General features: G+C 44.5%; 5 protein-coding genes across 5 annotated transcripts; 3 read left to right on the top strand and 2 right to left on the bottom strand.

Annotated features, from left to right (window-relative positions):
- Positions 1-4,255: 4,255 nt before the first annotated feature.
- PHALS_02256 (uncharacterized protein) lies at positions 4,256-4,589 on the bottom strand (the record flags this gene model as incomplete). The annotated part of the gene is made up of 3 exons (XM_024716721.1): positions 4,256-4,325; positions 4,390-4,406; positions 4,488-4,589. 3 exons carry the CDS (start codon positions 4,587-4,589, stop codon positions 4,256-4,258), a joined length of 189 nt encoding a protein of 62 aa, XP_024582292.1.
- Positions 4,590-7,648: 3,059 nt separating this feature from the next.
- Positions 7,649-9,496, top strand: PHALS_02255 (glycerol-3-phosphate dehydrogenase; the record flags this gene model as incomplete). The annotated part of the gene is made up of 1 exon (XM_024716720.1): positions 7,649-9,496. The coding sequence occupies one exon, from the start codon at positions 7,649-7,651 to the stop codon at positions 9,494-9,496; it is 1,848 nt and encodes a 615-aa protein (XP_024582291.1).
- Positions 9,497-9,565: 69 nt separating this feature from the next.
- On the bottom strand, positions 9,566-15,793 carry PHALS_02254 (Armadillo-type fold; the record flags this gene model as incomplete). Its single annotated transcript, XM_024716719.1, has 1 exon — positions 9,566-15,793. One exon carries the CDS (start codon positions 15,791-15,793, stop codon positions 9,566-9,568), a length of 6,228 nt encoding a protein of 2,075 aa, XP_024582290.1.
- Positions 15,794-16,046: 253 nt separating this feature from the next.
- On the top strand, positions 16,047-16,947 carry PHALS_02253 (uncharacterized protein; the record flags this gene model as incomplete). Its single annotated transcript, XM_024716718.1, has 3 exons — positions 16,047-16,551; positions 16,698-16,822; positions 16,900-16,947. 3 exons carry the CDS (start codon positions 16,047-16,049, stop codon positions 16,945-16,947), a joined length of 678 nt encoding a protein of 225 aa, XP_024582289.1.
- Positions 16,948-17,213: 266 nt separating this feature from the next.
- On the top strand, positions 17,214-18,242 carry PHALS_02252 (elongation factor 1-alpha; the record flags this gene model as incomplete). The annotated part of the gene is made up of 1 exon (XM_024716717.1): positions 17,214-18,242. The coding sequence occupies one exon, from the start codon at positions 17,214-17,216 to the stop codon at positions 18,240-18,242; it is 1,029 nt and encodes a 342-aa protein (XP_024582288.1).
- Positions 18,243-19,264: the final 1,022 nt, after the last annotated feature.

The raw sequence follows: 19,264 nt of genomic DNA, 5'->3' as shown, positions 1-19,264 counted from the left end.
CATTACCGTGCGACGCAGTATCTGATCTCGGTAACCCTTGTTCCGTCAGAAGGCTAACGGCAAGTGGCGGCTTCTGAGTGTAAATAAGCCAAGTGCAGTAGCGAGTTCGACAAAAATGCCAAATACAGAGAAGTTTTACAGCAGAATAGCATGGGCGGCTGCACTTAGTTCTGTGTTCCTAACGTGGATGGTGATTATTATCAACTGCTGATACAATACGGTGATATCAGAATGTGGTCAGTAATCCGAGCGGGTTGCTCTAGGAGTGCCTGAATGCACCAGCCACGATCCATCCTCCGCTGCAGCTATATTATGACTGTGCACAAACTTATCTAACGATATATCCGGCAAAGTTGTGCACAGCACGAGGGTTCACATGTGAAGGACCACATAAAAAACGTGTGAGCAGTCCTTGACTGGATGCACCTGTAACATATATTCGCAATTGTAGACAAGTGTGGGCTTAGCACCGACACATTTATTTTAGGTTGCTCATTTCTAAAGGAAAGTCTTGCGTGATCTGCCCGCAAAGATAAGAACCTTTAAACATTGATCAGAGTCTCTGTTTTATATGCATTTGAGATTGGACAGCTCTTGCACAAGAACAGCGCAAACTCCGCCGACATGGCACGATCCCTCACCAATTTCTTAAAAAAATTGTCAAACAGTCTTGGAGTGCGGCGGGAGAAGCGACATTTAAGGCTGTGGAATGAATCCTCGTAGGCTCCCATATTTTGGCTCGTCAAATTCAGATTGGTCATTTCACGACGTTTGAGCCGTTACAATATTAAGCGCTTTATATTAAGCAGATGCCAATGAACAAGAACGTGGATCGCGTTCTAGTCTCGCCACATTAAAGTTGCCGAAAAGAAACTCTAATACTAACAATGAGGTTTGCTCTGTCAAGCTCAGGATGCACCTGCTTGAATTTTGGCCGTATGCGATCGTCAATCGATGAGTTGAAATGTACAGTGTATGGATAAGGGCGCCACATGTGTTGCGCTGCTGAAAGCGTTGAGTTTAAGAACTAACATTTCGCTTCTTAAACGCGCCATTTCACGCATACATCGATTTGCGTTACCGCCGTGCTTGCTGTATTGAGGATGTGATTCACATGACACTCAGCTGTACAAGGCTTATGATCCTCCTTTGAATGAAACAGACATACTGCTCATTAAGTACTATTTATTGGTGGCCTGACATGTATACTGGTTAAAGATCATATGTGCGCTTGTAGAAAGGTATTAGCGAGTATAATTTTCACCGATTGCGACAGCACGTTGGGATAGCCAGCCGATTCTGGTAGAGAACTGGATGAATGTCAGTATGAAGTTGCATAGGGTAGTATCGGTATTGTCGCTTTTGTGGACATTATACACGCCATACCACTAAGTTACGGCAAACATTGTTTAATGTGGTTGGCTCGGATTAGATATATCAATCGCTGATCTTCCGAACGCAGATAGTCAAACGAAACGCGTAAATCGCGTTCTGGATGAGATTTTTTGTAGCACTTGCGCGGATAGACCACGGCGCTGGAGCAAAACGCTTACACATTTTGCGTTTGCTTTGGGAATTTGCAGTACACATATCTACAGTCTTGACCCCATTTTACATATATGATTTGAGACCCTTTGGGGGGCTTTGACACCACCGCAAGGAGACACTGGTCTGAGTGGGGATGGGCTTTCAATCAAAATCGACTTGATAATATCAGACCTGCTACGCGCCATTATATAATTGTTGCCTTTATCCCGAAGAGTTGAGCGTCATGCGCAGGGTGCTCGACGTTATGGCTGAAAGCAGGACATACAAAAGCAACACTCTGATATCAGAGGCAGGCGAAAGACACAAGAACATGCTGTAGGTCAGAACATTTCATTGTATGCAATCATTCTATCCACCCATCAATCATCTGAGGTCAATATGATGAAGTTGCGACCCCGCTACATCGACCCGTTCACGGATAGGGATTAAATTATACTGTGAATATTCCACATAGAACAATAACACATATAGTGGTTTATTTGAACCCACCGAAGTCATGCCACGAACTCGCTCTTACGAGCCGATTGAAAGTGAAGAGATGTGTTGCAGGCAAAACAACGTCCCAGTTTTACCCTTACCCTCTGCTCAAAAGCAGCTGCGCGATTCTACACCGCTGGGAGTCCGCAAATCAGGTAGCACGATGACGTAGCTCAAATAGCAAAATCGAGATCCAGCTTAGCTCAGCTTCAGACGCCTACCTTGAAACATAAGAGAGTTCAAACCGATAGAGCTCACGAGAGCCATCCGCGGAAGGGTCGACCTCCGCTGGCACGGCTTGATGTGGCCTGCTTCTGCGTGAAATGTCCGGCTATCCATGGATACGCTAGAGCTGCTACCAGCATCTGGTGAAAATAAGATACATACAATCGCATAGCCCATGGCAGTTTACATTCAGCTTTGGCAAGTTTTGCTTAGGGCCATGACTGCCATGACTGCTTTCGTCCAGATGCCCCCTCCCCTACTATCTCCCCTCGGAGAAGAGGCAGGATCGCCCGTTGCAGCGCAGCCATCACTAATGGAGAGCAACCGACCTTGCGATGAGCTCGTTACTTGGTCATAGCTGCTAAGGCCGTCTTATGGCGACAAAGGGGGCTGTAAGCATAGGGAGCTTGAAGAGATTTCTTTTAACCTCGAAGTCCGCATCGTACTTTGAATGTTGCACATTTCAGCATGACACGATGCTCTAGGCAGGCGCTCGCTTTACTTAAGCTGAATGGTGCAGCGTCTAAATGGGCGAGACGGCATGTAATTCTCTCTCAGTACGCAAACCGAGTCCTTACTCAGTTAGTCATCCTTAGCGTTCAGCACTGCCGATCCAAGCACATACCATACTCCTGGGGATGGCTATCTATGGGCTTCAAAAGTGTTCGAAGAGCGACGCATTCGCGCTTGTTTAACTCTGGGTGGTAGAAGAAGGCCTATACGCATAGAAGTGTTGAGTTCTGCACTATTGCGATCAGCGACTTTTGACAATTTGGAATTTTTATCAGGGCGTGGTTTGAGTAATACTTGACGTAATTCTCGCGTTTGCAGAGAAGTCAACTAATTTTCGTTAGAAAGATCCAGATCGTCTGTGGCGAGCTAGACATCGTCTTGAGCTTCATATCGGGGTGTTGAAATGATTAGCACCGATGGTCAAAGTCCCGAAGTCTGAGACCTTTGCAGCGAAAAGAATGAGGGCAGTTATGGCCTTTAATTGTGAGAACAGCCAGACCGTGTATTGCCGAGTGAAGGCGAAGGCTGTTGGCCGGGACTCAAAGAGTCACTGGGACCGATAAAAATGGAGAGCACATCGGCATCCTCACCCAGAAAACCTCTTTGCGCGCGTTGATTGCTATAACCACGCTCGGGTGGCTCGTCAGGCTACTTTTTCTGTTGCCCATAAGTAATTTTATGTGCAAATACGGTCAGAATTGCACGCCAGGGAAAGTTGAGGCGCAGTGGTTCCTCGTGGGGCGGTCATTTAAGATGACAAAAAAAAGTGAGCCAAATGTGATCCACATCATAGTGAGTATGAATAGAATAGGTAATCATGTGTAGTTAACACTTGCACATTTTGTGATTGCTGTAAATGCACAGCACAATTGTACAAATATTTCACATTACATGTGGTTTTTTAATCAATATAAAAATCTGGACACGAAAAAAGGGGTCCGCAGCATGTGTGGGCTGCTGGCTGCAAAGATTTCGGCCAAAGATGGGATCTAACTAGTGGACAGCAACGCTGGTAGAAAAAGGGTATAGGAAGTCGTCAGCTTGAAATCTTTAGTGCAATCAATGCACCCGCCAAAAGCAAAATAAAACTACAGCATTCGGTCGCGGTGATGCACAACAGTACTAGATGCATACCGTCGATCATCCTTCTAAGTCCGCCGAATAGAAGTGTAATGTGTACACACACCATGATAGGGTACGTAACCCATCCACTGAGACGTAATTCCCTTTTTCTAGCTGAAAATATTGCCCCTAGTCTATATCAAGAAGACTACGCTCTAGCGCGAATCACGAATTAATGATACTACTTGTCTGAGCACATAGCTCAAAGACCCGCCCCGAAGGACAATGCTTTTGTATACCGTCCGTTGACGTGTCTTTCGTGGAAGATATATTTTGTGACGAATTGAAGTGTTTTAAAGTAAAGAAGTACAAGTGACTTACAAGATGTATCGTTCCACCCTTACCAAAAGCCGCATGTTCGTCGTTCTTCTCAAATAAACGCCTCTATGAGGCTTGAACGTTCCCACCATCCACCTACGCGTATGCAAAGCACACCGAGCCTGTTCCCGAATTGGAAAGCGGTCAAACCTTGCACTTCAAGGATAACGATGCGGTAAGTGTCACCTTGAAGAGGCCAGACTCTGACCACACATTTATGCTTGCCTGTCAACAAGTCTATCTGTCACAGAGACCTTCTGTAAGGTCGCAAAGAAGAAACATACGTTGTTCGGCGCAGCCCGTTCACACTTTAGTGTATGAGACTGCAATTCACTGTGAGGTAGAGTCGAATACATAAAACTTTCTTTGACTGTGCTTTTCGTCATCACAAATATTCAACCATATTGCATACTTTGGGCCAGCAGCGACGAGATCGGTCTTCACCGTTATAAGGGCTGTGGTAGCCCCGCGACAGTGCCAAATTGTAAAGTCGATTTGAGCATTCGCAGCCTCACTAGCGCTTTTTAGGCTAGTAATCTTGGCCCTGTGCCGAAGCTATCATATCCTTGTGCCCGTACCAAACGCTCTTGTGATCCCTGGTCTAGGTGCTTAATGGCTCGCCGCAGCTCCACTAGGATAGCCTCCAAATTTTTTAGTTTTATTTGATCGGTAGCTAATAGCTCTCCAGCCATGAAATTAATGCGATCATAATTCGAATATATAGCAGGAACAGAGAGCATTTGACGCGGCCAAAACCCCTCAAAAGTCACCTGAAGGTATTCATAACTTTAGACTGTATCACAAGTGAGCCCGTCAAATTATGCACAATTATTTTAGAGGTATTTGGCATCTTCGATGCCTTCGCGTACTGTCTGTTGTTTTCAGCAATCATGCATGGTACATTATTGCACGACTTTTACCGTCTGTCAGAATTTTTCGTGACTTCACAAAGCCTGGGGTTTTTATATGAATACCCAACAATTCTGGACTACGGGCTCTTTCGTTATTGAAGAGTCGCTTCTTTTGAAGCAAGATTCCACTGATCATGACCTCCACAGGTTTCGGTAAAATCCACCCCCTCACTAGCAGACCTATATAGCGTTCTCCGGGTCTTGACAATTCCCGGTGTTGCTTTTACGGATAATTTTGCAAGTTATTTGAACCCTTCATACCCCAAAGCCGAGAAAGAAGGGGGATCTCAAGACGCAGATACCAAAGAACAAACAGCTGGGAATTCTAGGAGCCGCTCGGCAACCAATAAATCTCTCTTTTCCTCTATAGTATGACTGATGCTCATCACATTTGGCATACTAATAAAGATTCCATTGCGGTACTTAAACCGACCCTTACATGCATTACAGAATTGTACTCCACATTCAATACAGTAGACAACCACCACTTTCTTGAACGAGTAACGGTGGACGCTAGACATCTCGGTTCGAGCGACACCAATTTGGACGCCTTCTATGAAAATGGTAACTGTTACAGGATCTGATACTATTGTCGCGATAAAGTTCTGGTCTTCTGTGTATGGTCTGCTACTTCCTGCCTCCCTTAACGGGTAGGCAAGAATCCCGAGCGCACTCGATACGCCTGATCAAACAAAGCAATCAGCTGCGACATATATATTTCAAATTTTTATATGAAGGCCTCTTTTACTAGGAACTCTGTAAGTTAGTGCCCATTCTCATGCACGGCATCTCAATTTGAAGACCGGAAGCACGACGCAATGTGATTCCGTCTGGAGCATTTCCGCATTAACAGCAACCCAATTTCCTCATACAGAGAAATATGCTTCTTCATCCCTGTACTCAAAAGGCTAAGACGTTGATACCTAACATGCAGCGGGGCTGCCGTAGCTTTGCGCTTTGAGGAACCGTAACTTAGGTCACCGACCTTTAGTTCTATACCTAGAACAAGTACGAGTTTAGCGGATCGCAATCCGCTTACTCCAAGAATAATCATTGCCTTAACCCAAGGCTAATTAACTTTCTGTTTAAAATCTAAAACTGACTTTTTATCTGCGGCAAAGCCGCCTAATTTTAAATGTACAGGGTTTCCTCAATATAAATAGTAAAATCTAAATACATGCATAACTACTGGCTACCCAGCCACATACCTTGATTCTTATTTGGGTGCAGTCACACCATGCCTATCTCGTGTGATACACACCCCTGTTGCCAGGGTACGTGTAACCCCGTTACATAACATCAGCAGCCTCTAGGTCGGAGCCGGTTGCACCTTCTCATTAGAAGGGTGGAGGCCTACAAAGAGGCACCTCACCAGCGCATTCTCATCGACGGTGAATGTCTATAGTATTTCATAACCGCTTTCGTCCTTTTGACCACCAGGTGTCCTTAAGACTCGTAATAATAAAGAGTTAAACTTACGAAGCGTGTCTAATCCTCCGATGTCAGATAGTCAAACAGCTCGTGCTCCATCATCGCAGAGGATATATTCCATTGACGACTCGGTCTTGGGATTGAATGCAAATGCTACCGAGTGCAACGAAATTACCGCGCACCTTACACAGAGAAATCATTGATTCAGCGATTAGCGTATACAACGCATGATATTGGGTTCGTACGCTCCACTTAGGTTTGAATACTAGAATGTATAAGTAAGCTCAGACATAGATTGAATTGAACTAGCATTATACATGTCCAATGATAAACGATCTATTTAAAGACGTGAAGCGAATAACCCGCGTGCACCACGGCCCCAATCCAATTATCTGTATTATACTACGAAATTTACATTCCACTTTAGTGAAGTGGAATGTAAATTTCGAATAAGACAGATGTAGGTAAAGCTAGAGTATGTACGCTATACACACTAGTTATATAACACAGCAGTAGCATGTCCACCATACACTTCCGTACAATTGATATGATACAATTGTACGAAATTTACATTCCACTTTAGTGAAGTTACATTCCACTTTAGTGAAGTTACATTCCACTTCGTACGCTATACACACTAGTAATATAACACACCATACGGGTGTACACTTCCGTACAAGTGTACGGGTGTACACTTCCGTATGGTGGACATACTACTGCTGTGTTATATTACTAGTGTGTATATCATATCAATTGTACACTTCCGAGTAGTATGTCCACCATACACTTCCGTATGGTGGACATACTACTGCTGTGTTATATAACTAGTGTGTATAGCGTACATACTCTAGCTTTACCTACATCTGTCTATTCGTTAATACGATAAACTAAATCTAAGCTGCTAGATTTCCTAATTCCATGTGAAATTGATTTTTTTTATTTTTGTTATATATATACTTGTGCTGTTAAAAATTATTTTATTTTTATTAATGAGCGTAAACAAGTCACGTCTCAATTTTCACCAATGGCGTACTGTCAATTCTGTCATCCAAGCAGCATTTGCAGTTTACGTATAGCAACCTCGTGACCATCATTCTTATCACATGTCTTCCTTTGCCTTCCGTCGTGCGTCTAAGCGCGTAGCGCTCATTAGCGCAGGCGTTGTTAGCGTATCTGGATTCGCAGGATCCTCCATTGTGTCGGCCAAAGAGCCACATCGGCTCGTAGCGCCAATAAAATGCGATGATGGTTCGACCATCATTCCGTACGAAACACCATCACGTGCTGTGCAACTTCAGCGCCTCAAACAAGAGCATTTTGACGTACTTGTAATCGGTGGTGGTGCCACAGGATCTGGCTGTGCATTGGACGCGGCAACACGCGGTCTAAATACGGCAGTTGTCGAAGCTCATGACTTTGCTGCAGGTACGTCTGGTCGCTCGACGAAGCTCATTCATGGCGGAATCCGATACCTTGAAACAGCTTTCATGAAGCTTGATTACGCAGCTTATAAGCTGGTCAACGAAGCTCTTGAAGAGCGCTCATTTTTCCTCTCAGCTGCTCCGTATATGAATCGTCCTCTACCGATCATGATTCCTATCTATAAGTGGTGGGAAGTGCCATACATGTGGGTTGGAGCTAAAGCCTACGACATTGTGGCTGGAAGTAAGCGCTTTGTGCCCAGTAGCTACTACATCAACGCTGAAGAGGCCATGTTTCAGTTCCCCATGCTTCGTAAAGAAGGTCTTAAAGGAGCTATTGTGTATTACGATGGCCAGATGAATGACACACGCATGAACGTATCTATTGCGCTCACTGCTACGCAAAATGGCGCTACAGTTGCGAACTACGTTGAAGTAATGCATCTTTTGAAGGATGAAGAAGGAAAAGTGCGTGGCGCTCATGTGAAGGACACTTTAACCGGGGAAGAATGGAATATAAAGGCTCATGCTGTCGTAAACGCCACAGGTCCATTCACAGACACGATTCGACAAATGGATGATCCCAAAAAAGACAAGATTTGTGTACCTGCTGCAGGCGTACACGCCGTGCTACCTGATCACTTTAGTCCAACTCGAATGGGATTAATCGTACCCAAGACAAGTGACGGCCGTGTCTTATTTTTCTTACCTTGGGAGAATGGAACACTAGCTGGTACGACCGACTCGCAGTCGGAGATTACAATGCTGCCTTCTCCCACTAAGGAAGAAGTGGACTTTATAATCGATGAAGCTAATCGGTATCTTGCCAAGAGCGTGACTCGCAACGATGTCAAGTCGGCCTGGTCAGGTATTCGTCCGTTGGTTAAGGATCCACGTCATTCGGATGGGTCGACGTCTAAGATTTCTCGCGAACACATTGTCGAGGTGTCGGAGTCTAACATGGTGACGATTGCTGGGGGTAAGTGGACAACATATCGTCGCATGGCTCAAGACGCTATTGATAAGCTTATCGAGACGGTTCCGGAGATCAGTTCCAAGGCTTTACCTTGCAAGACAAAGGACGTGGGGCTCATTGGAGCGGACCGAATTGGTGAAGTGTGCAACAAGAAGTTTGACAAGATAACTGTCACTTTGCGTGAGAGCTACAACTTGGATAAGGATGTGGCCGAGCACTTGATGCGTAATTACGGCACGCGTGCGTTGCAAGTCGCGGAGATTGAACAAAAAGGCTTTTTGGACCGCAAACACAGCGACCACCCGCGTCGTCTCCATCCAAAGTATCCGTACTTAGAGGCGGAAGTGGTGTTTGCTGTCCGACAAGAATATGCTCAAAAAGCGACTGACATTCTAGGACGTCGGATGCGTCTGGCTTTTATTGACAGCAGTGTGAGCACGGAGATGATGCCACGTGTGGTGTACATGATGGGAGAGCTACTTGGATGGTCAAAGGCACGTCGCGAGCAGGAGATGGCGGAGTGCAAGGAGTACTTGGCGACTATGCACAATTAGATACCGTAATGCGCATATTTCAATACAGAGACATACGGTGCTGGTACTTTGAACCTCTTGGCTGATAACTTAGCTTGCCATCTTGCTGCGTGTGTGTACAGGAGATTTCAACGTCGATGATGACTGCGACTCTTGCCTTTTTCTTGCCTTTGAATTTGACAGCACCAAAGCTTTCTTGACCACTTTTTGCGTATTATATGTTGCAATCAAATGTAGAAGTTCTCGTGCGAGAGCAGCATTCTTGAGCTGCTTCTCGACAGGTTTTTGGATCAACCCAATGGATTCTTTCACTGGAACTGGAGACATTAAAGCAGGTAATAAAGTGCCTCGGTTCTGATTGCGTCGCTCACTTTCGTTGTCTTCCGCCAGATCAATGAGCATATCAAGTCCAAAGCGCACGAGCTGCTGGCTGTTTTTCGCGTGTCCAGTGACCAAAGACACTAGTGCAGCTAGCAACGCCTCAACCACTTCTTCACTCTGATGTATCTGATTGAACACACCGACAAGGTGCTGGACGCCGCTTAAGGCACCGACAAAATCTTGATTACGGACGTTATTGGCTACTGTATTTCGAAGCGCCCACAGACAAGAAATTCGCACTTGATGTTCGGCGTCAGCAGGTAAAATCTCGGACGCTGCAGTTGGAACTAAAGGCGAAAGTCTGGTACAAATTTCAAGCAATTTTTCAAGACTGTGTTCATTTTGAAGTTGAATCTGAGCACTTGAATTTGTCCATACTTTGTCAGCGATCGTGTCGCTGAGCAAAGGAACAAGCGACGGATTCGTTGTGTCCGACAGCAACACGATGAGTTTCTCTAAATCGACAGATTCGAGAGATTGATTAGAGGATTTCGTCTGATCTTCTCTATATTGACGTATGTCGGCCAGGAGGTCAAGAGCCTCCAGCGCTAGATCACACAACTCTTTATTCGTGTGACCGCTTAGTGTCACTAGCGTGTCAATTCCGTGAGGAACTTGAAGCATCTTTGTCTTGTTAACGTCGTGTAAGCACATGTTGATGACACCAAAAAGAGCATGTTGTTGAGCTGCGATGTTTTCTGATCCACAGATTCGAATGAAAACTTCAAGCCCATTGACTGAATTTACATCAAAAGGATCTTCGAAGATTGGCGAACCCATTTGTAAAGCAATTGCATCACTGTACGATAATGAACACAAAGCTCTGGTAGAGTTTTCCAACAAAATTCTATCATCTTGAAAGAGAGTACGACCAAGGAACTGCATCCAATCGGTACGAGATGCAACAAGTCGGCGATTGGCCTCATTGTAAAATAAAGAATTGGCCAGGATACAGAGTGCGTGTTGTCGAATCTGTAGAACAAACTTATCAACTTCCTCATTTGCAATGGCGTCTTCCAGAAATTTGGATTTCGAATCAACTTGAAGAGTGCAGAGCTTATAAAGTTGATCAAAGTATCGAGCAATACGATACTGATTATCACGATTCCATGTAAGATTTGCAAGAGCCCAAGTGGCTTGTACCACTATTGCCAAGTCATCTGTTCGAGCTGTAAGCAAGAAAAGGGCATCAATGCCGCTAGCTGCTCCAATTGCACCTCGAATCGCATCAGTTTGAGCAATACTACCCAAGACAACTGCCCCATGAAATGCAACATTGCGATTACAAGAAGCACACATTAAAACGAATGTCGTGACACCCGCATGATTTGATCTCGATCTTGTCTTTTTCTGATTGTCGTACTCATGCGTCTGGATTTCATTTGAAGCACCTGATATTATTGCTTTGTCTTCTAGTAAAATATAGTCAGCTACACTGAAGGAACGATGGTCGCTCTCGCTCCTTTCGTCATCAAGCAACGTAATTGTATTGGCAATCACTTGGGATGCGTACATTTGGATCCAATCATCGATTTCTACGTCAATAGCGTCGTGAATTTGGGGCGAGGTGCATAATTTCGTAAGAATTGCGATTCCTCGAGATTCGACAATCATTTGACATGACGGTACGTGATCATGAGAAAGGTGTGAAAGAATTTGAGTACATGCTAGAGTCAAATCAACATCTGCAAGAGCATTCGACGAGGTCACAGCTCGTTCACAGAGACACAAGAGTAAGGGGATACCGCCTTCTGCAAAGATCAGTTGCTGATTGAAAGCGTTCTGATATGACAAATTGGCAAGCGCCTGAGCTGCGTGTCGAACTAGTTGGGGGCTGTGTTGGTCAAGTGAGGATTGTAACAGATTTACGAGTAATGAAATGCTTCCATCTAATTGTCCAAGGGTTGAGGTGTTGTTTGAGCTTCGTGCAATAAGAGCAAAGGAGTGCAACGCGCTACATTTTACCCGTTCATCAAATTCTGATGATCTACACAATTCGAAAATGGTTCGTAGAATATTGGACGATAGCCCAATATATTGTTGATTAGCCACGTTCATATCAGGAGATACTTTCTCATCAAAATGTTGCCACGTTGATGAAAACAGAAGCCTTTTAAACTTGCCTCGTCCTCCTGTTGAACTCAAATTGTGATCAATTTCACCAGAAATGTCATCAGTTGGTGCACTAGGATCTGCTAACCAGTTCAAATGGGTACTTTCCTCCTCAGCCACATCATCAAATGACGTGTCCGTCGCCGATAATTTGTCTAGAACAGCGTTGGATTGCGATTTAAGCCATTGAAACCAAACTGTTTTTGCCTTCCACCCCACTGACCTCATTGTAGCATTAGCATTCCACGACAATTGACCAAGTGCATGAGCACAAATTGCACGTATCTCTTCTCGCTTTGAAAACTGAGCGAGCGCGGCAAGCACTTCAATTCCAGCATTTTCACGGAGAGAATCGTTACTTTCTGCTGTGGCTCCAGCAAGAATTTCAATCCCGTGTGAAAAAAAAGAAAAGAGCAGATTTACATCTGTGAGAATGCTCTGTGCTGTCACGCGGTGACGCCAATTGATTAGTCGCAAGCCACGTTGCAATTGTATATGCCGCTGCTGATGACGTTCAATGTCTTCTTGCAATATGCTGTAATCCTTTGCAGCGTCTTTTGCTGATCGTTGTAGCGCAAGATTCCACATTTCAAGATTGTGAATCCTTTTGATTTGCGAAGAAATGCGAAAATGCATATCGTTGACTTCAGCAGCACGTCGTTTTTCAAGCGATGTATATGCTTTTAACAGTTGCTCATTCCCAGCACGTTGAGCTTGCAATTCTCTCTTAACCGCCGTAAGCCAATGAGTTTGTCTGTCATTTACATTTTCCAGCTCTTGTAATCGCATTTCGAGTTCTTCTCGAATAACGTCATGCGTACGTATCAGTTTCTCTCGCTCCAAACGATAATTTCGCTTTTCGTTCTCAAGTAGAATCTTCAGCTTTTGTGTCTCTTGTTGAACGGCTGTAATGACCTCGAGATTTTGCAATCGTATACTCTCGCTTGCAGCTTGATAATTAGACTGTAAACGAAAAATTCTGCTGTTTAAGTCGTCAACTTGTGTTTGCAGAGTGACTTTTGCTTGATTCAACGCATCGATCTGAAGTTGTAAATGTTGCTCTTGTTCTTCATGTTGCGTACGTATCAAAGACAAAGCTTCTTCATGACGCGACAACTGCTGCTTTGTCATCCAATCATCTGATGTCGTGTGCTTCATTAGACTACACGCAGCAAGTGCTCGCCAACGTTTTTCACGATCATAACACATGAGAAGAAATCGTCTGACTTGCTTCAAATACTGCCGCTTGGTCTCGTATACACGCACATTCTCTTCAAACTGCTGTTTCGTGAAAGATTCCACACTTTCATCGATAGAACAAGAATGTTCTTTCGTCTCATTCTGCTGAACCAGCAGATCAAGCGTATCCCCACTTGTCTGTAACTCATTCATAAGCGTAACGTGAAGCTCCCAAAGACTCTGTTTTTCATTAGCCAATATAGACTCTTCACGTAGTCTTGCATCCACAATGTCACATGATTTCAATTCGAGAGACACGAGCAATGCTTTTGCTTTCTCTTCTTTCGCAACCTTTGCTTCTAATTCACTTTTTTGTTTTGTTAAAAGTGCAACTAGCTTTTCAGATTGAGCTTCGAGTCTCATTCGTTCAAGAGGATAATGAGCTTGCATCGGTAATGCGTAAGCATCTTCTAGCCGTTGCTGAAGTTCATGCAGTCGATCTTGCACTTGTAAAACAGATTCTTCGCGTGCTGTTCGCTCAACAAGAAACCGTGCTCGCTCCACTTGCGTCTGGGCTTGTAGATCCCATAGTTGTGTATTTGCAGCCTTTTCTGAATCTCTTAATCGATTAAAGAATTCAAAGTCGTCTTCGTAGCGCGCTAAAGCGCTCACAAGTTGTTTTAGTGACGTGCCCAAGAACGAACGTCGATCCGATAGTTCATGCAGTTTACTGCTTCGAATCCTTTCTGCTTTTTCCGCATATACAGAATCAGTTGAAGCTTTCAACGCGTGCAATTCGGCTTCGTCCCTCGTCAGAGGAGTATCATCGGGGTCGTTGCCAGCGAATGATGAACTGTCAAGACTTATGTTGGCAGATCTAGATGCAGTAACAAAACCAGACGGTAAGGAGTTTTCTCCTTCAGGAGAGGTTGAAACGTTATTATTGATGAAATCCTTTGAATCATCATTACAGTCGACGCAATTGTCCTCGTCCGAAAGAGAATCTACGCTTAAAATTCGAGTACTTGCTCGCTCAAACTCTAGGTGACTTGGTTGCAACTGCTTTGGGGCTTTATATAAAGTGAGTGTAGCCTCCAATCTGGCGATTTCATCCTCAACACTCTGTTGCTGCTTTCGAATTTCATGACAGTATTCTTGTATTGCAGCAGCTTTCGCAGCAGCGTCGTCAAGACGCAACGCACTTTTTTCTAGCAATTGAGACTCGAGATGCTCGCTTTCAAGCACGCGCGACTCAATGTGCTTCATGTGAACAAATTCGGGCTCAAATTGGTGACGATTGCGAACACGCACATCTCGCGTTAAAGGAATAGAGAGATACAAACGGTCGAGACGTCTCTGCTGCGCAAATTTGAGTAGTTCTTGCTCGACTGCCATATCTACTACAGAGGTCAAGCCCTTCTTTGCAATCGTAATTCGAGCGTACACTGGCGCAATCGCTTTCGCCTGCTGAACCTTGCGCTCTTGCGCGTCAGCTTTAGCTTTTGCTGCCGCCTGCTCCTCTTGCTCAGCTATTTTTCGTCGACGCTCAATAGCAATCACTTCATCGTCTTCTTTTTTTAAAGTCTCTTGCTCTTGCGCAAATAATTCACGCGTAGCAGTCAGCACTTCCATTGCAAACGTGCGTTGATTGGCAGCACATTGCTCCAACTGCATTTTCAACGATTCGTAGCGTTTGAACTCCTCTTCAAACCGCTCACGAGCTGGCATGGGATCTAACAGAATTCCGTCGTCACAGTCTTCTTTCTCTTCGTTCCTACCGGTCTCAGATTTTTCTTCGTCACTGTTTTCACCGTCTGGCTGTTTCGTTCGTCTTTGGGCTTCTGGATAGAAATTTTCCAATCTGTAGTCTTCTTTCCAATCCATAGTAGTTATATTCCAACCTGCTGGTGCTTGAAAATCGATGGCCACGGGAGCATCCCACACACTCACACCAGTGCGTGTATTTGTATAGTATGGCAACTGAGTGTCGTTCTCTTCAAAAGATTGTGGAAACACAACCTTCCAGTTCAACGCCTCTTCGAGATACTGACGAACACGATCACGTTCGACTCGCTTAGTCATCAGCGCCTCATAATATCTGCGTTCTTGCTCATCGGTCAAGTCTTTAACAAACTCAATCTCAGCTTTTGTGATCAAAAGCGTTGGTAGCGGTACATTATCAGGCCAGAGTTTTGTGATCCATGTTCGTTCCTCTGCTCGATCGTCTCGTTCTCGTTGAAGCTGTATATGCAAACATTCGACTTGTCGTCGCAAATCGCGACATACTTCCTCATGCCTATTAACGAATGCTCGACTTTGTTGGACTGCGTTTTCAAGTCGCTGTTCACACTCGTCTAAACGCGTCGTTTGGATTTGTAGATAACTGTTGACTTTCTGCTGCACTTGTGAGATCCCTTTCTCGAAGACTTGATCGAATTCAGTTTTAAGAGTCGACGCTGGCTGGTCTTTTCGATCGATGCTGACAAAGGTTTTGAATTTACTTTCATTGAACAAATCAGTTTCGTTGACTTTTGCTGCATGATTGCCAGCATCATGACCATCGTTTGAATCTTTCTGGTCTTTAATAGCTTCGATATCATTATTGCCGATGTCGCTGAGAGCAACTTTTTCACTGGAACTCTCCATCGTCCGAGTGGCCTTTCATCAGTACGGAGATATATCGCTAATTTTAATTCGGTAGGTTTCTGACTTCGTCACTTTTGATTAAATCGTAACGTCACAAGATGCTGAAGAATCGAGCATGAACCTTTAGTGAAATGAACATCTACGATAGCCTAAAATAGTCTTATGCAGTTCATGACTATCTCCAGGAATAGTGTAATGTCGGCTAGTGCTCTTTTCAACTCTCAGTAAATTCATTGTTCAAGAGATCTCGATAATGAAGCTTCGTCAAGGTTGTGCCTACATCTTGTGCACTAGCATTCTACTTGTTACCGTGACAACAGCGACTAAAATGACTGTAGTTCAAGTCTTCGACGCGGATTCATGTACTGGTGTGCCACATCAGATTGTATTTACGCCTACAAACGATTGCAGCAACATGACTTCTCAAGGTGGTTGCTCATATGAAACCAAGGACATGGGCATTTTTGCAGCAGGCAACTGCACCGACGATCCACGCGCATTTGCAGCTGCAACATATAACGACTCCTCCTTTGTACTAGTAGAGCATTATGCTATTGATACTAATTGCTCAAGTCTGATGGGAGTCGCTGCTTATCGTGCCGATCGTGACTGCCATCGTACAATCGACGCCAACATTAGCGTCTGGGTAAATTGGAAGGACATTTTACCATCTTTCAATCTTTACGATGACTCCTCGTGTAACTCGTTGCCTATATTTCAGTACAAGTTTAGCGACAATAGCGACGAGTGTGTCGACGGTAGTTTTAAACTCATTGCCGTGCATTAACATCATTTGAGGAATGAGATAAAGCTAATTAAAGTGTGAGACAGTGGGTTTGCCATTCAAATTTTACGAGGTTTTTAAGCACGACAAAAATATAATACGTTTAATTTTCATTGGTAGAAAATTTGTTGCACCTCGGTCTAGAATGGCAATATCGTAAAACGTCTCTGCGCCATCCATTTACAGCCAAAAAGCCTTCTACTTTCCCTCCCTTCGCGATCATTATCCATTCTGCTGAGAAGAAGGTACGGTACTTTTTCGCAGTCTCAAAATTCTTAAAATTATAATATTCTTGACTTCTGCTCATGTGTTTACTATTAAGGTAATTAAACTATGGGCAAGGAAAAGACTCACATTTCGCTGGTTGTGATCGGTCACGTCGATGCCGGCAAGTCGACGACTACGGGTCATTTGATCTACAAGTGCGGTGGTATTGACAAGCGTACCATTGAAAAGTTCGAGAAGGAGGCACAGGAGCTTGGAAAGAGTTCGTTCAAGTATGCTTGGGTGCTTGACAACTTGAAAGCCGAGCGTGAACGTGGTATCACAATCGACATTGCGCTGTGGAAGTTCGAATCTCCCAAGTACTTCTTCACGGTCATTGACGCCCCTGGACACCGTGACTTTATCAAGAACATGATCACGGGCACATCCCAGGCCGATTGTGCTATTCTTGTGGTTGCTTCGGGTGTTGGCGAATTTGAGGCTGGTATCTCGAAGGACGGTCAGACACGTGAGCACGCTCTGCTTGCTTTCACCCTTGGTGTGAAGCAGATGGTTGTTGCTATTAACAAGATGGACGACTCCTCTGTTATGTACGGCCAATCTCGTTACGAGGAAATTAAGGCCGAGGTTACCACCTACCTGAAGAAGGTTGGCTACAAGCCCGCCAAGATCCCTTTCGTGCCTATTTCTGGATGGGAGGGTGACAACATGATCGACCGTTCGGCTAACATGCCATGGTACAAGGGACCATACCTTCTCGAGGCCCTTGACAACTTGAACCCACCCAAGCGTCCAAGTGACAAGCCTCTTCGTCTGCCTCTTCAGGACGTTTACAAGATCGGCGGTATTGGCACGGTTCCGGTCGGTCGTGTCGAGACCGGAGTTATTAAACCCGGTATGGTTGCTGTATTTGGCCCCACTGGTCTATCTACTGAAGTTAAGTCCGTTGAAATGCACCACGAGTCTTTGCCAGAGGCTGTGCCTGGTGACAACGTTGGTTTCAACGTAAAGAACGTATCAGTAAAGGAACTTCGTCGTGGTTTCGTGGCTTCGGACTCGAAGAACGACCCTGCCAAGGGCACCCAGGACTTCACTGCTCAGGTCATTGTGTTGAACCACCCTGGTCAGATTGGCAACGGTTACTCGCCTGTGCTTGATTGCCACACGGCCCACGTTGCTTGCAAGTTCAAAGAGATTACGGAGAAGATGGACCGTCGTTCGGGCAAGGTTCTTGAAACTGCCCCTAAATTTGTTAAGTCGGGAGATGCCTGCATGGTTATCTTGGAGCCGTCAAAGCCAATGACTGTCGAGTCGTTCGCCGAGTACCCACCGCTTGGTCGTTTCGCTGTCCGTGACATGCGTCAAACGGTTGCTGTCGGTGTTATCAAATCGGTAAACAAGAAGGAACCATCGACTAAGGCCGGTGCCAAAAAGAAATAAGCTTGGAATGTATTGCCTCGGTAGTTGATGACAGTCGGTTTCGCTGATCCATTCTTCTCTCCATGTATTTGCCAGAGTCTGAATAACTAACAGAAAAATAGAAAGCCTTCCTTGCTCTCTCTTAGTATAGTAGCATTGAAAATGCGCTAATAGAGCAGGAAAGGAGGATGTTATCTATTCACTCTTCAAGTATTGATCATGGCAGTCTCTAATTAAGTAACTCTTCAAGTATTTCACATTTCGATAGGTGATGTGATCGAGTAGATTGTAAGGATTGAAGGGATTGAAAAATTGTGAATATGAAGATTTATCTGTCACGTGATTACTACCTTTATGTGGAGCTTAGGGTGAAAGATAGGAAACTGTCATTAAAGTCTCAAATTGTCACCAATAAGATCTAAAGATCTAGGTAAAAGTCTGACAACCATCCAGACGACTTATGGCGAAGGAGCTCCATAAATTCTTGTTAGATACTGGCGCATCAAAAATGTGAATCGTCATATATATTGTAAATTTTATACAAACAGGAGCCGACAAGGCTGTCTTTACAGGGGAATTAACTGTCAACGAATGCCATTCTAGCTATCTTAGAATTACACGTGAGGTCTTATCAAAGACACAGCCAAAAAAATGGAAAACTGAAAGGACTCTGAACAAGTTCTTGTCTAAATTTAATATGATTAAGACTAGTGGTAAATCGTCATGTAGAACAATTTTCTGATGACGTAATGAACGAGAATGTCTCGAGAGAGCCCCGGATTGCTAATGTTGTCCATCTGGGCGAGCTACACATTAAGTGCAATGATCAAGAGCAGTGATCTAAACTTTGGCTACGCAGACGTGGTGGCACAGGATGCATTACCGCATGTCCCATCCTTTGATATGAGTTTGAATTGAATAATACGGAAATCTGAATTATTGTTCGGTGCGTTTGTGAGAACATATCGAATGGCGAAAGTTGATTGCCTGAACAGAGACGTTTTATTCAATGACATGTCCAAATGCACTGTGGAAGGTCCACG

Source organism: Plasmopara halstedii (genome assembly GCF_900000015.1).
Source record: "Plasmopara halstedii genome assembly, contig: Scaffold_1878, whole genome shotgun sequence".
NCBI classification, from domain to species: domain Eukaryota; phylum Oomycota; class Peronosporomycetes; order Peronosporales; family Peronosporaceae; genus Plasmopara; species Plasmopara halstedii.
The sequence above is the reverse complement of the archived record's forward strand: the minus strand, read 5'-3'. Positions and strand labels throughout refer to the sequence as shown.